This window comes from Rhipicephalus sanguineus, chromosome 1, assembly GCF_013339695.2.
Source record: "Rhipicephalus sanguineus isolate Rsan-2018 chromosome 1, BIME_Rsan_1.4, whole genome shotgun sequence".
Taxonomy (NCBI): Eukaryota; Metazoa; Arthropoda; class Arachnida; order Ixodida; family Ixodidae; genus Rhipicephalus; species Rhipicephalus sanguineus.
In genome coordinates this window covers 183345431-183360818 of record NC_051176.1, presented here as the reverse complement: position 1 = coordinate 183360818, position 15388 = coordinate 183345431, and the positions used below count along the sequence as shown (strand labels likewise).

Genomic DNA, 15388 nt, shown 5'->3' with positions numbered 1-15388 from the left:
TTCAACCCCTAGATTACGAGTTTGCGTGAGTATAGGGAGCCCGACTTGCGCGCATACACACAAAGTCGCTGCAACAGCTCATCTACTTAAGTTCTTTTATTCTGCTATCAGTAATTGAACCTGTCCGTCCTACTCACCGTGCGTCTAAACAACTCACTTACTCGTTTGTGATGGATGAGATGCGATTAGGGCGCCAGTAAAAGAAGTAGTACAATAGAACGTGCTCCGGCAGAACGGAAGTTTCAGAGGCCTGATTGTTCGCAGCCCCGAATCAAATATCGATCCGTCACATTTTAAAGGGAGTCCCCGCATTCGCACGTCTCGAAGATGGTAGGCGTTACTTGTAAAGAGAATGTCCCGTATAAGAGAGTGACCTCACACAGACCAGCTATTTGGAAAACCAGCGATTTCTTTCGGTGAGAGCAAGTGATTTAAGAGGACCTTGAGGCGGCGTGAGCGATCTTTTGTTGCGCGCTGGAAACCCGAACGTTGCCTCGTGGCTCACTGATACCCTACGGCTAAAAGTCGTAGAATAGCGCGACTGAATTTTATTTTTATTTCGAAAGCCTGCCCTTAGGCATAGTAACTGGTGGTGTCAAAAATACACATGCAAATTTGCTTCGTGTATAAAGTCTAATAATGATTGGTGGTAAGGTCAACGGATCCAGCGGTCGAGGTCTGGTGGTCGGCCTGGCCTGAGACCCGTTGCACAGAGGTGGCGAAGACGACTTAGTTGTAGGCCTGTGCAAGTCCACAACAATTGTGTGGCAGTCACATCGCGGATTGGGGCGTCACAAAATGGGCACGATGTACTATATGGGCCGCGGTAATGTCGCGCCCAAAGGGTGGTCAGAGATAGGGTAAGTGCAACCCCGACACGTTGTTGGTGGCGTATCGCAAATATTAAAAAAAAGGAACGCTTATAAATCGGAACGGTTATGAAATATAATAAACAAAAGCCTTGTAAGATTCTGATGTAGGTGACTCTCAAGTTTATATTATTATCATGTCATAATTAAACTAAACAAATTTCATGATACATATATGAATCGGGACTCGTGTTTACGGGAGTTTTCTTTATTAATCATTAAGTCTTCTGGGGCATAACATAAGGGCAATGAATAAAATATTTCAAAAATAAACTCTAGAGTTTTATGTGCCGAAACCACGACATTAAGATGATGGGGGGACTCCATATCAATTTTCACCAATGAAGATTCTCTGAAGCGGACCCAATGCACGGTACACAGTTCGCAATTCCCCCCCCCCCCCCTACCGCCCATATTAGTATAAGGCCGCCGCGGCCCGTTTCTGATCCCACTACCTCGTGCTTAGCAGCGCAACGCCATATTCGCTAAGCCACCACTGTAGGTAATGGAAAGTTGATGCCACAATTCGTGTCCCAGTGTCACTATAGATTAACGATTGCGCATCGGTACACACTGATCGATGTGTGCCAATGCGCGATTGAGCACTAATTCGAAAAGAAAGAAAGAGAAGCGATTCAAACTTTGTCGCCGTTCAGTCAATAGAAAGAAAAAACAGCTAAGAGAGAAAAATGTAACATAGGATGCATATTAAATTATTTCACAACTGAAATCTGCAACATCTGCAACAATCTGCAAACAAAAATGCGCTCTTGATCAGGAATAGTATACATATATAAAAAAATTGCAGTGGCTTAGCTCGGCTATGCCAGGATATACGTAGCGTGAGCTAAGGTTCAGCTGATTATTCTTAGCTCTCCTGGTTGTCTAAGATTGGCTTGATTATCAAGCTTACTGCTGCTTCAATGACACACACATGGTGTACGCATTATGTGACACATGTATATTTATTTTTTGCTCAACGCCATTTCTCTATTGCCACAAAGACGGCTCGGTGGTCAGTGTGGTAACACGCTGCCGTCTCTATGGCAGCGTCTCGTGCCCGGTCCCAACGCCGGCGCCAGTATGTCTGCCACGGCTATGACGTCACTCCTCTGGAATGCGCAGATATCGGCGAGGCGCGCGCGGCGGCGGCGGCTGCGGTGCGCCAGCTGTGCGCCGTGTGACGTCACTTCTCCTCGCGCATGCGCAGCACGGCTCTCTGATTGCCACGCGAAACTGCTCGAGCTCGGCCAGTGTAGCTAACGCTACAAAACTAGGTGTACAAATGAAGAGTAATTCAGCTCTTGTAGAAAGCGGAAGAGATGAATATTAGAAGCCTTAAGGAAGGAAGGTTATATGTAAACAAATCATTGAGTACTTTTCAAAGCATGTCGGATTATTTATAGCGAATGTGTACGAAGCGTTTGTCTATATCCTATAGGAGCGCTATACTGGAACTTCCGGTCTACGTCACATGCGGGAGAGTCACGTGACCTGAGCAGAAACGTCACACATGACGTCATTGATAGAGCGGCCACCTCGCTGTCGACGCTTGCTCTGGCATTTGTGACCCTGGCAAAATAGTGAGAAGCACGAAGCGGCACGGCGGTGGTTACTGGCCCAGACCAGTGACATGGTCCTACCACTGGCACTGACAACACAGCGATACTTGTGCAAAGCTACGCAGGAACCTACCCTTTCATTCAAGTTTTGGCGGTGGTATGACGGTGAACGGAAATAGCGCGAAAAAACGTAGGATGAGACGAAGAAGGCTACAGCACAAGCGCTTGTGCTGTAGCCTTCTTCGTCTCGTCCTACGTTTTTTCGCGCTATTTTCATTCATCATGAATTACCATCTCGCCTAACAGTCTATTCTTCTAAGATGGTATGACGTCATACGTGGCGTTTGTGCTCAAGTCACGTGATTCTCCCGCATGTGACGACCACCGGAAGTTCCGCTATTGTGCCCTTTAGGATATGAAAACACACGTATATATTCATAGACACCGTATATGACCAAAAGGGAGTTTTCATATTCGTTAGTACGTGCGTACATCGGACAAACAATAATATTAAGAGTTTGCACGGTGGAATAGTTTGTAAGAACTGGAATCGGACAAATCATGAACATCACCGAAAACGACCGGTCAGTGGAAGACCAGGTCATATAAATAAATATAATTCCCAAGCTCAGCACTCTAGCCAACCCCTTTCACTACCATGAAGTTCACTTCCTTTCCCTTAGCAGCGGTACAGTAATTGTAACAGATCACCGTTTATCTCATCTACGGAATGCATGGACTGCTGCGATATCACTTCTTCAATTTGGACTGGAATACGGGGGACCCGTAGCGGTGGCTCAGTGGTTATGTGGTTATGGTGTTCTGCGGCCAATCATAATGCCACAGGTTCGGTTTTCCCGTCGTGGTGGTCGCATGCCGCTAGGTGCGCAACGCAAAACCACGACTGTACTTTGAGTTAGACGCACGTTAAAGAACTCCAGACAGTGGATTCTTATCCGAAGCTCTCCACGTTAGTGCCTGTCATAACCCTGAGCTTCGGGACGTTGAACACCGATATATTTAAGATCCCACCGGCTTGCGACTAATGTCTAATCCGCACTGCCGTCTTGTTGTGCCTCAATGTTGCATTTGTGATTTTCCTGTCCATCTTTAGTGTTATGAGCTTACTCTAAAGCTTCCTTTTGAAGTATTCTCCTAGCTTTGGCCCCATGGGTTATTGCTTACAGCCACAAACACCTGTCTCTGCACACAATTCAGCAATAATTGTTGGGTACACAAAAAAATACACATACGTGGGTATGCATAATACACTCAACGTTGCTGATTTCAAGCGAGTTTCCTCAATTATATTAGTAGAACGTCAAACACTGAAAATCAGACTCAAAACTCAATTTTAGCAAAACTCAATATTGCAATGAGGTACACAAAGTGGGCGGGTGAATCAAGGATTTCTTTTGTATACGTCTCTTCAGAAGCACGTGGCTTTGACTTTTCACATATTTAAAAACTGCTTTTCTATTAATGATCTTCTTTCTTATCGCCGAAGAGGCATCTTCTCCAAGCTATATTTCAAGGTTTCTCTGAAGCTACTGGAGTGATCGGGAAAGATGCTCTATGCGTGTCGATTGTCGTTTTGTAAGACGAAGTGATGAAGTTTCAGTAAGTGAAACACACTTGCTGATAGCATAAGTTATGCTAAGGCGTAATAACTTCCAGCCAAACAGACCTCACTGCATCCGCCTGCAGTAATGCTAACGATACCAGTGCCTGCGATTCTGGCCACGGGAAAACGACGTCACATCGGCTTCAAGCTGCAGTAGTGCATATTTGTACGGTATAGAAAACATTTACCATTAAATATTCTGCCCTTCCACTTAACATCGTCAAGCCTTTTTTCATTTTCCGCTCTTTCTCTACTACATTTTAAACAGAGCACATAAGTCTGGAAAGCCTCTATCGATCGCATTTCGTCTCGACGACGAATAAATATTACGATGTGAGCTTGTGGATGTCCCACCATGAAATACTATAGAAGACGATGGTTGTGCACGTTTGTACACGTTGGCACACGTTTCTACGTGTTCTTCTACTATCATCTGTAGCTTTCCGAACTGTTATGAAGTAGTTTTCATTTTGTGGTCTGCACTATGATGAGCAGGGACGCAGCCAGGAATTTTTTTCAGCAGGGAGGGGTGGGTGATTTGAACCCCCCCCCCTTTCTCGTCAACGACAGTGATGATGAGCGTTCTTCGATTATTTTAAGGATTTGATTTTGTTAGCAATGCGAGGAGGGAAACCCGGTGGCACCTCAAGGTGCCAAGCTCTCCATGTTATCATGTCATAAAAAGAGAGAGAAAGATAAACGAGGACACGTGAAGTCCAGATGAACGCAGCATCTGTGTGTTTCCAGACTCTTCTCGTGTCCTCGTCTTTTTAGCAGTATTACAACACTTTACAATACTATTAAATTTTATTACTACAAGAAGGTTAAACTAAAATTCCTGTGATCTACGGGTTTACTAGACCGCTGAACGACAGACCACTAGCAGAGATAGAATGGCCGTCAATGAAAGGTCCCTATTTATATCGGTAGTTTGACACGCTCATGTTGGTTGGGAAACACTGCACCATTATCTATAATGTACATATTCGCGTACAAACCATAACATCAGTAGTTCACTGTCTGTTACTCTAAAGCTTTCGGAACCAAGAAAAGGAGGATATGATGTAAAGTCAACGGAGAGCAACATTTTACGAATCGTACGAACTTGACTCACATAATTTAGTTCTCATTGAGAAGGGGCATATAAAAAAATCAGGATAATCCACCACATCAATGCGCCCAAAGTGGCCTTAGCAGATTGATTTTAACGACATCGACACGTGTGAATCCCTAAGAATACTATGCAATAGTAAACAGGCAATAAGAACTACCAGAATGCAGAAATTTAATCGAATATAAGTTGTGCTCTTAACGTGACGAAACTGCACAGCAGTTAAAATTAGGGATGCCATAGTGGCGTGCTTCAGAACGATCATTCAAAAGTCTGTTATTATTGGTTAGCATAGTCATTTCCGGCCAATATCCTCTCGGTAATTCGGATTCAGGTAGTGCAACATATGTTCTGTCACAATTTTCGATGCCACAATCTCAATGCTTCGAGCTCCTCCTATCAAGCATTATCTAGCCCCATAAAGCGGCCCGGTGGGAGGAATTCTACAGCACGTGTAACAAGCCGAAGTTCATGAGACTGAGGAAAATGAGCGTCTCATTTTCTGAGGTGCTCTAGGAGCATCAATGTTCCAGATGCCTAAATGGTTCGTAGACAGGCGCCATGACGTTCCGTGTAGTTTCGAAGCAATTGACAAAGTCTATTTACAGATTCAAATCTCACACCTACGCGCACCCGCACTCGTTAGCCTTCGTTAACGCTCCCACACACACGCACACACTCATCCTCACGTACTCGCGTCTGTAGTCGCTTCCATTCACACCTACTGGCTGGCATCCACTCATTTCACGATCACATGCCATTCACACTCGCAAAACGCGCCTACCCGCGCCCCTTTCCTGCCCTCCACGTTGCCTTCATCGCTCACAAACGCTGTATCTCACGCCTCTGTTAAGGGAGTGTAGTGCAGGGTGGTGTTCAATTTATGATAGTAAATTGAACCGAAAGCGAGGTAAACTGTGGCAACTCTTCACTGCGAAACAAATCGACGAGCATGCTATAGGACGGACACCGCTACAGTGATGTTAGTCTTAAGAAGAAGAAATATTAGAGAAGGAAACGAAGGGAGGTTAACTAGTTTAGGAAAACCGGTTTGCTACCCTACACATGGGAACAGGGTGGGGGAGATTTAGAGATTTATCTTAAGGTGTGACTTATTTGCTATGCCCGGCTTCGGTTTCTCAACGAGAACGAACGGCTGAAGATAAATGATCGAAAGGTCAACTTGAAAGTCTTTTAGGTTAAATGCATAATCTCAGACAATTTCTGCCTTTTCTAATAATTAACCTTTTCTAGAATCAACCCAGAAGGCAACTTTTCGGAAGCATTTTTTTTCGAACTAAAAACACACAAATTAAAACACGTGGTATATCGCGCGTATGTATGGTGCGTCAAGTGAGGAGGCGCTGGTCAAGTATAGCGCGCCATAGATATAAAAAAAAAACAACCTAACGGTTTCCTAAACATATTTATTATGAAAGCGCATGCATGCGTACAATTTTCGAATGACCATCTTGTGGACTATCTTTCCTTTTTCTTTCGCGCGCGCGCGCGCGCGCGCGCGCGCGTGTGTGTGTGTGTGTGTGTGTGTGTGTGTGTGTGTGTGTGTGTGTGTGTGTGTGTGTGTGTGTGTGTGTGTGTGTGTGTGTGTGTGTGTGTGTGTGTGTGTGTGTGTGTGTGTGAGCGAGTAAATGCGTGCGCGTGTTTGTCTGTGTGGAACGCCAATACAATGAGGAGCCAACGAGATGCAGCATCCTACAGCCCTGTTGTATTTCACGAAAACAGTACCTTATGCGGTGGCCCGCCATGTGCACTATACAGAGCTCGAATATGTAGGCGAAACACGCCTGCACAAGAGCGAGTAAAACAGAATTACGTCACAGGACGTTTTGCGTCACGGCGCGTTGTCATTTTCAGCTCACGGACGACGAGCGGCGGAATGTCGATGGTGCGAGGCACAAACTGCGCAACACGACACCAAAGTTAGTATCTCGCTGCCCTCGCATCTCCAGGTTTCGATGACTCTGAAAGTCACGTATGGGCTATGGGCGTTGGTGGTGTCAGCGCGCATTCCAACGAGGATGCTAAGAGTTCTCTCCTTTTCAGCAAACGGAACTACAGTGCGTAAGCAGCCACAAAATATGGGTTAGATTCGCGGAATTTATCGCGCTCAGCACCTGTGCGCGAGATGTTGATACAGCGGCCAATGATGATACCCGGATATAGGCAACTACGTCGACCAATGACTGCCCCAAACATATAGTTTCTGAATGTTGGGTCAGGCTAGTTCTGTAACTTGCAATCATTAGAGGTGAAAAACACGGAGTGTCGCTGGAGCCGACGTTTCGACAAGGGGTATTGTCGTCTTCAAGGTTGTAACTTTCAGCCTTGGAGGAGACAAGACCGCTTGTCGAAACGTTGGCTTCAGCGACAGCCCGTGTTCGAGAATTTTTCATCTCTTCAAGCATCCATCTTCCCCTGAACTTATGCCTTATTTGTAGTCATCGGGGCGCTTAAGGAAACGTAAACTTCGTTTTAACGGCGGAGCTGTGATCCGTGGACTGGAAAAAAACCTCGCCGAGCGATGATGTCACTGCGCGTCCCCATGGCAACCTGGCGCAGCCAAAATCATAACATTGGCGCGAAACGCATGGCTATGCTCGCTTGAGCTTGGATACCCGTGTAATACCGATCGATAGCCAATCACTACTGATCGATAACTAACCGATGCAGATTACGACCTTGACGAAACTATACGAGCATTACTTGGCCAATTTGGACTTTATCGGGCCAATCCATACCGATCGATAACCAATGAATACCGATCGATATGCAAAACTAATGGAAACGGCATAGCATAGCCGTATTTAGTATAGTACAGCAAGGGGTGGGAAAGGGAAGTGAGGTTGAGAAGAAGGGAAAGGAGGTGGGGAACGCCAGCAACTCCGCTCTATCCTCAGTCTTCGCACCACTAGTGCGTAGCTGCCCCAATTTTTTTTTTTTAATGTGCCTTCTGTCATTCAAGCACGAGGGAAATTTGGGACTTCACATGAACTAGAATACTCTATACTACATAAACTAGAAACTACATACTCTTGAATAGTTTTAATGTCGTCCGAATGGTCGCGTTTGGAAACTCGACGGTCATTAAGGGGCACATGTATGGCACTAGCAACAGCCGAGGTTATGGACATCAAAATAATACCTTAGAAAAAATTCTTCAAGTTCCACAATATACAAACGAATATACAAACGCACAGGCGGGTCATTGTGCAGGATCTCGATGACGCCATTATTTATGTAATTGAACAGGTACCTTTCTGCTAGAATAATAAAATGAGCAATGAAAAACACACCGCTAAAATATTGTACGTCAGATTTTCATTTCACCACGCCACGGTGGTCTAGTGGTTATGTTGCTCGTCCGCTGACCCCCAAGGTCGCGGGATCGAATTCCGGCCGCGGCGACCGCATTTTCGATGCAGGCGTAAATGCTCGAGGCTAGTGTGCTTAGATTTAGGTGCACCTTAAAGAGCCCCAGGTGGTCGAAATTTCCGGAGCCCTCCACTGCGGCGTCTCTCATAGTCGTATCGTGATTCTGGGACGCTAAACCCCAACAATTATTATTATCAGATTTTCACTTCGGGCACTTCTATTTCACTGGAAATATTCCGTGCGTGCGCGCGCGCGTATGATGCGCCCTATGCGCCCTCCAGTTCCCATGCGGCTACTTTTGATTGCTGCCAAAGTACAGAAGACACAGGCGGCTAGGTTGTCGGCAAACTTTGCCGGGCTCAGCTGACCTATAGAACCGGCAACCATTGTACAATCGCTACAGCGCTGCAGGACTGAAAGGCAGGAGCCAGTGGAAGGTGGAAGCTTGTGATGGAAAATTCGTAAGCAGGGGGTGTGCTGCATGGAGCCGACGTGTCGACAGTATTCTTCAAGGCTGCAACCTTGAAGAAGAGAAGTACGCTTGTCGAAACGTCGTCTTCAGCACACCCCCTGTTTACGAATTTTTCAGGACTAGAAGAGTATCACAGGTGCAGCGCAAGAAAAAAAAGAAAAAGTTTTTTTCACGGCCTACGCAAATTGCTGAAAGCAAGCGGTAAACTGCGTGCGCCTGTTTGACCAGCGCCATAAACACAAATTCCGTTACCACTACTATGCCAGAAACTATTTTATTTTATTTATTTCTGGTGATGTGGCCTCGATAATTTTGCTTTCAACTGCATACATATGTTTTGACAGCGAAAGCAGAGAAAACACTAAACAAGAAAACTATTACATAACGGAACACCCCATTTCTTTCTTTCTTTCTTTCTTTCTTTCTTTCTTTCTTTCTTTCTTTCTTTCTTTCTTTCTTTCTTTCTTTCTTTCTTTCTTTCTTTCTTTCTTTCTTTCTTTCTTTCTTTCTTTCTTTCTTTCTTTCTTTCTAAGTGATGCGTGTCTGATTTAAAGCAGTGGTAGACAGCAGTGATGGTATGGGTGTCGTTTCTTGCAGATATATATATACAGAAAGCCGCGCGTAGTACGTGGAACCGGTATCCGCTGTGCTTCTGGTATATCGCAGCTGCCAGAACCAGTACGTCTAGCTTCACCAGTGACCACATGGAGAGACTGGAAGTTAGCCAACGTAGGTAGCATACAATGGGCGGTGTAGAGTTGAGACACCGTAGATAATTATTTTTTTTCTATTTTCGCCAATATAAGATCCCGTAGTTTGGCGCGATAGACTGAGACAGCTTATAGAAACTGGCGCTAGCACTCAGACGGAAATGTAGCGGAATTCCCAAGTCGGCACTCTGTGAGAGCCCGAGTACGTATGCTGCCTTTCTCGCTGTTACATTGCAATCGAAGTCGGTGTTTTTATCTTTCAAACCACAGTTATACCATCATGTGGATAAATATGCAAGGATGGCGCCCACAGATAACGTATGAGTGCTTCTTAATGTGGTAACAGTAACGTGTAATTTTGATTTCTGCATCTGGGTCGTCGCCCCTGCTTCTGATTTCCTCGTACATCTGCGCAGGCAGCCCCTCTTCTTTCTTCAGAGCTTGGTAAGAGTATAGTTCGCTCCCTCTCAAATTTCGAGGTAGCAGTGCAACCTTCTGAAGAACACTACGTGAATCTGGAAATATTTACAAATCCTACCACATGTGGCTGCCACGATCAGTGTTCGACGCTCATAACGCTGAGGCAGTTTTGCATCAAAAAGTTGCTTCGTTATATTACATAGTCGCAACAAAAACTGTACTTCTTGTTCAGGGCAAGCCATCTGAGCGATACAACGCTTGCGCTAAAGGTAATATAACTGACCTTAACAATCACATGATCGAAACCAGATGTCGCCGTGTGTTATGTTGCTTTATGTGGCGCACAATCTTAGGTTTTGTGCTAAACGTGTGTTCTTATTATTATTATTATTATTATTATTATTATTATTATTATTATTATTATTATTATTATTATTATTATTATTATTATTATTATTATTATTATTATTATCATGGCCACCAAATACGGAGGTATATGTTGCAATGACAGCAAAGGGCCAGTCGGAATGCAGTGCGAAACATGCTACAGGACATGCTATAGGCAGTGGCGTAGTCATGGGGTGGCATACCGGGCCCGTGCCCCGGTAGCCCGAACTACACGCATACATAGCCGCAAAAAGTTGAGGCTATAGAAGAACAGGCGGCGCGAGGGCTCTGCGAAAACAGGCACAGTGCGCTCATGACAGCGCTAATATAACTAAACATTTGAATACGATCGATATTAAAAGAAAAATGTCACAGACTGTGAGCCCATAATGTCCACGCTTCTGCGAAGACTAAAGTGCATAGCTGCGACTTTTCCTTTGTTTTAAAGTAAGCTCCCGTGGGGAAACGCAACGGATCCCCACATCCGACCCCTTTGGCTGCAGAACTATACCGAAGTCCTGTCGTGTCGTTGTTAGGGTGTATGACGCTATCGATATAAGTGCGGGAATGCCGGAAATAAAAAAGCGCGCGAATGTAATAAGTTCTGCTGTGCAGTTCCAAATTGAACTTTAAGTTTCAACAACCGTAACATCGTAAAAGAACAGCTTTGACGCTCGCACAGAAGCCAATAATGGCAATTTTGGGTGCAAATTCTGATTCCTCTTATTTCAGTATGGGACAACTGACAGGGATATTGGCGTTGCACGCGTGCTTGAACTGCAGGTACAGTACATTTTCCCCTTGTTCGTGTTGAGATTTATGCATTCACACCGGGTCCTTCAAAAGACTTCCCCGTTCCGGTCAATGTGTATTTTCTTCGTTCTTTATTTTTTTACAGAATAAGGAGGGCTTCAACGTACGAAATATCACATCGCTTCACGCCTTTCATGGCGTCCAGTGTGGTAACTAGTGTCAGTGTTTTGTACTGACTTTTAAATGCGAAATCATGTCTATGTCGACTCAACAAGACAATTGTTTGTCTGTGGGTCCGTCTATCGCGTGTGACGAATATGCTACAAAGAAATAAATGCATAAAACAAAATACATTTAAGTGGTGGTGCTGGGTTTCAAAACAGGGGCCCCCCTCCAAAGGCGAGTGCCGCGTAGCCACTGGGCTGAACACCCACGCTTGCAGAATACGATTGTATCTGAGCCATAAGAATGCGTTGTACCGGCGATACAAAAAAAAGAAAAGAAAACACCAGCACAATCACAACGTAAGCTGGAGGACCGGCCTCCTTGGAGCCCGTTGTAAGCTCCCTTAGGGCGCCTACTGCGAGTACAGTTATAGAAAGTATCCACAAGCCATAATTCGTCGTCATTTTTCAAAGTAGCGAAGAACTCACTGCGTGTCTTTAAGGCAGTGAGTGCACTTATGTATCTGCGCATTTTGCTGATGCTGCGGCTTCTACTGATGATGATAGTGATCATGACGATGATGAATTATGGCTGAGCCCTTTGTAATGATTAAGAAGCTTTATACCACCCACTCATCACGCAATCAACATGGTGTGAAGCGGGGTACGATCCTGCGCTTCTGTCGCACAATATTTGCATAGCTGCTAACGTGACTCCTCGCCGGACATGACGCCTCTATAGGGCATTTTTTCGAAGCAGTTTCAATCAATGGTGCCCTTTTAGAGAACAGTTTACTTCGAAATCTGTTCTTTGTAATGCTTATTGTGCGCTTCTAGAGGCGGCTTTGGCTCATTTTTTTTCTCTATGTACGCACATTAAGTACGTTTCTAACAAACACCGTGGAAGAAAAAAAGAAAGAAGCACTGGCATGTCTCTATTGTAGGGCACTTTACTACTACGGATACTGCTTGGATTCTATTGCAGCCCTGATTTTTTTTTTTTCATTGTGTGAAAACTTCTTCAATATTTTGCCTATGGGCGGCCAACGAAAGTCCTTACCATAGTTCTGCTAATCGGTCATTTTCGCTTAAGTGAGTTTCGTTTATCGGGAGTGTACCGCAAAGGAAAATTCACGATTCACGCAGTTTCGCGTCGTCTTCCAAGCGGGGGAAGAGAGGAAGTGAGCGTGAAAACATGACTTGAAATGTGACGTCTGTGACGGCTGGGGGGTAGTTGTACAAGTCTCACACTCAACTACGCATTCCTCAGGTCCGCATGACGTGATGAAACCTCTTGGCAAGTTCCTGTTTACACGCGGCTTCATTTTGACGTCATAGAACTATATACAGCGAACATGTGTCACGATTTCGGGTTTACTCTCCCCATTCCGCGCCGTGTATTTATTGTCGCGGTTGCTTTCACCCCTTATACTTATTTCTGGCTCAGCAACAGCTCATCTTCAAGGTACTTGCGATGTACGTACGACACGAACCGCTACTGCAGTGCTCCAGGAACTCGATGCCAGGAGTCTGCGGCAACGCTTTACAGATTTTCACAATCCGAAGCGCTCTGTTTCGTAGCAACCACAGGAATGCTTATGGTTGGCGAGATGAACCGCAACCTCTATAGCAAAATACTTCATGTGTGTGCATCAAAGTTTGAAAGATTTCATAAGAGTTGCCTTCTCTTCTGTCTCGTTAATATTCTGCAGCATAGGCGAAGCCCATCCAAGCGGTAGCCGATGTAAGGCGGTGTCTACAATTTTATATGGACTTTATGATGGTTTATGATGGGCCGAAGCCTTCCATTTCGTACTAATGGATACCGTGATTTTCTTCAGAACGGTTAATTGGGCAAGTTGGCGGGCTTCCATCTTGAACGAATAAAGAGCTCGAAAAAACGAGGACGAGCAAAGGAACGACAGCTGTGTCTGTCGTTCCCTCGCTCCTCTTCGTTTTTTCGCGCTCTTTATTCGCTCAAGATGGAACCGTTATCTTCCAGGTCACTTCCGTCGGCCAAGCATGAACCAATAATGAGCGGCGCTGTGCTGACGACAGACGCTGTACTGGATCTGTATTCTAAAAAAACTCAGCCTAATTGCTACAAACCGTCTATATCTATAGAGAAGTGTAGATGAAGGAAGTCTGTTTTTTGTTGTTGTTCTTGTGTCCTTTTAGTGACGTTAATTTAAGATACGTAGCAACGATCCCGAACCTATCTAAATGGCTTCCACTCGTTATCTTACGTATATATAGAAGAATACTAATGAAGCTCCTTTAAATAATCAAGGTTGCCTTGTCGTGCAGTGCTACTGTAGCAGCATGACGCCACTAAATATTAATGGTTCAACGGCATATCATTGCGTGACCAAAGAAGTACTTCACAGTATAAGAAGAAATGGCACAACACTTTGTCACGTGACATTAGAAAAAGCCAAAATAAAAAAAAATTATCTCAGAATGTGATGAATCGACTATCTAATCTCATACCTTCTGCCGACAGCGACTTCCTTCTTACGTCTTACAGTACTGTCGACGGCACAAGTAAGAACACAGCGTTGTCTAACGTTAGTTCTATCAATCTTTCTCGACTGGTGCTGATGCAACCCTTTAATAATATTGATATATTAGTAAATTGTCTTAAGCTGCGCTGTTTCTTAGCGCATACAATTAGATGCGGCTACTCACTATGGTTTTTAGATTATTCACGACACCGTGCAGCAGGAAACCATGAATGCTCACAACATTCAGATGAGTGAATGTGTTTTGGCGGCCGTCTCCAAATTTTTGCACATATCAGTATCGAGACAGCGGATTCCACTTTCTTTTTCTGTATTTGCGTCTTCCCTAAAAGGTTCTTTGTTGGACACTTTGTGTAGGTGTCCAACAAAGAGCGAAAGCCGTCTCCGTTCTTGACGCCCGCGTGCTCTTCCCTCGACAGCTTGTTTCATGGGGGAAAGGAGGTGTACAGCTCTTGCGCATCCGAGGGTGACAGCCCGGCGCGAGAGGCCTGCCTCGCTTGCCACACGCGCTGCCATCGAGCACTGGGATTCTAAGCTAGCTCACCTGACGCCAATCCATGTCGTTCTTAGCACCATGGAGTCGTAGCCCATTCACAGTCCGCGTGGCCTCCCTGTCGATGATCAACTCGGGTCAGATGGGAAGACCGCTGAGCGCGGTGGGTATACTACGTGAACCCAAGGTGCGTCGCTAGGTCCGCGTGGTCGCTCGCCTCTCGGGAGAAAGCGCAACCGCACTCGGCAAGGGCCTGACTGGCGCTCCGTCGCCGTGCAAGTGCCGGTCGCGCTCACCAACTCGCCGTCGCCCGAAACCACGGACGAGCCTCCCCCGCCGGGGGCGCCCTCCTCTCCAGCCGCCTCGAGTCGCCCTCGCCCGATCTCGTTTTCTTTCTTGCGCACTTTCTACCCGTGCCTTTGTCTCATGCGCCTCTTTCGAAACGTTTACGCGCTGCGGCCTGGTCACCCTTTCCCATCGGCCCTCGCACTCGACCTGTCGGGAAGTTGGCGTAATGCTCGGGAAGGAAGTTGCTGTGCGATACGGTTTTGCGGTAAAGGGCCGTTGTACCTATCACGCGCGCGCACACACACATGTATGTACGCGTATCGTCTAGCTGTGCGCCCACTTTCGCACGCGCGGCGGTGAAGTAACCCAGAGCGGAAGAGGCACTTCACGGCGAAGTCGTAAATGCTGTTCTTCCGTTCGATCCGTTCCAGCATTCCAAGTTTCGAACATCTGCTGCCAATCTGGTTACGATATATCCCGATTCCAACATGACCGGTGCGGACGCATTGTGCATCGTTGGCTATAGCTTCGTGAGATGCTCAAGCAGACCGCACTTTCGAGACAGAGATAAATATCTTTTACTTGCACCCGTCAAAAAATGACGGGGTAGAAGGCTTTAC

General features: G+C 45.7%; 1 protein-coding gene across 2 annotated transcripts in view; it reads right to left on the bottom strand.

The window, feature by feature from the left end:
• LOC119403520 (protein spaetzle 3-like) overlaps window positions 1–14842 on the bottom strand; it is a 108937-nt gene extending 94095 nt beyond the window's left edge. The window contains exon 1 of one of the 2 annotated variants that reach the window (XM_037670459.2): window positions 14532–14842. In XM_037670459.2, the coding sequence (XP_037526387.1) occupies window positions 14532–14546 (15 nt within the window). In that variant the 5' untranslated portion in view covers window positions 14547–14842. The remainder of the gene's footprint in view (window positions 1–14531) is intronic. The other variant, XM_037670471.2, reaches the window with a different exon arrangement.
• Window positions 14843–15388: the final 546 nt, after the last annotated feature.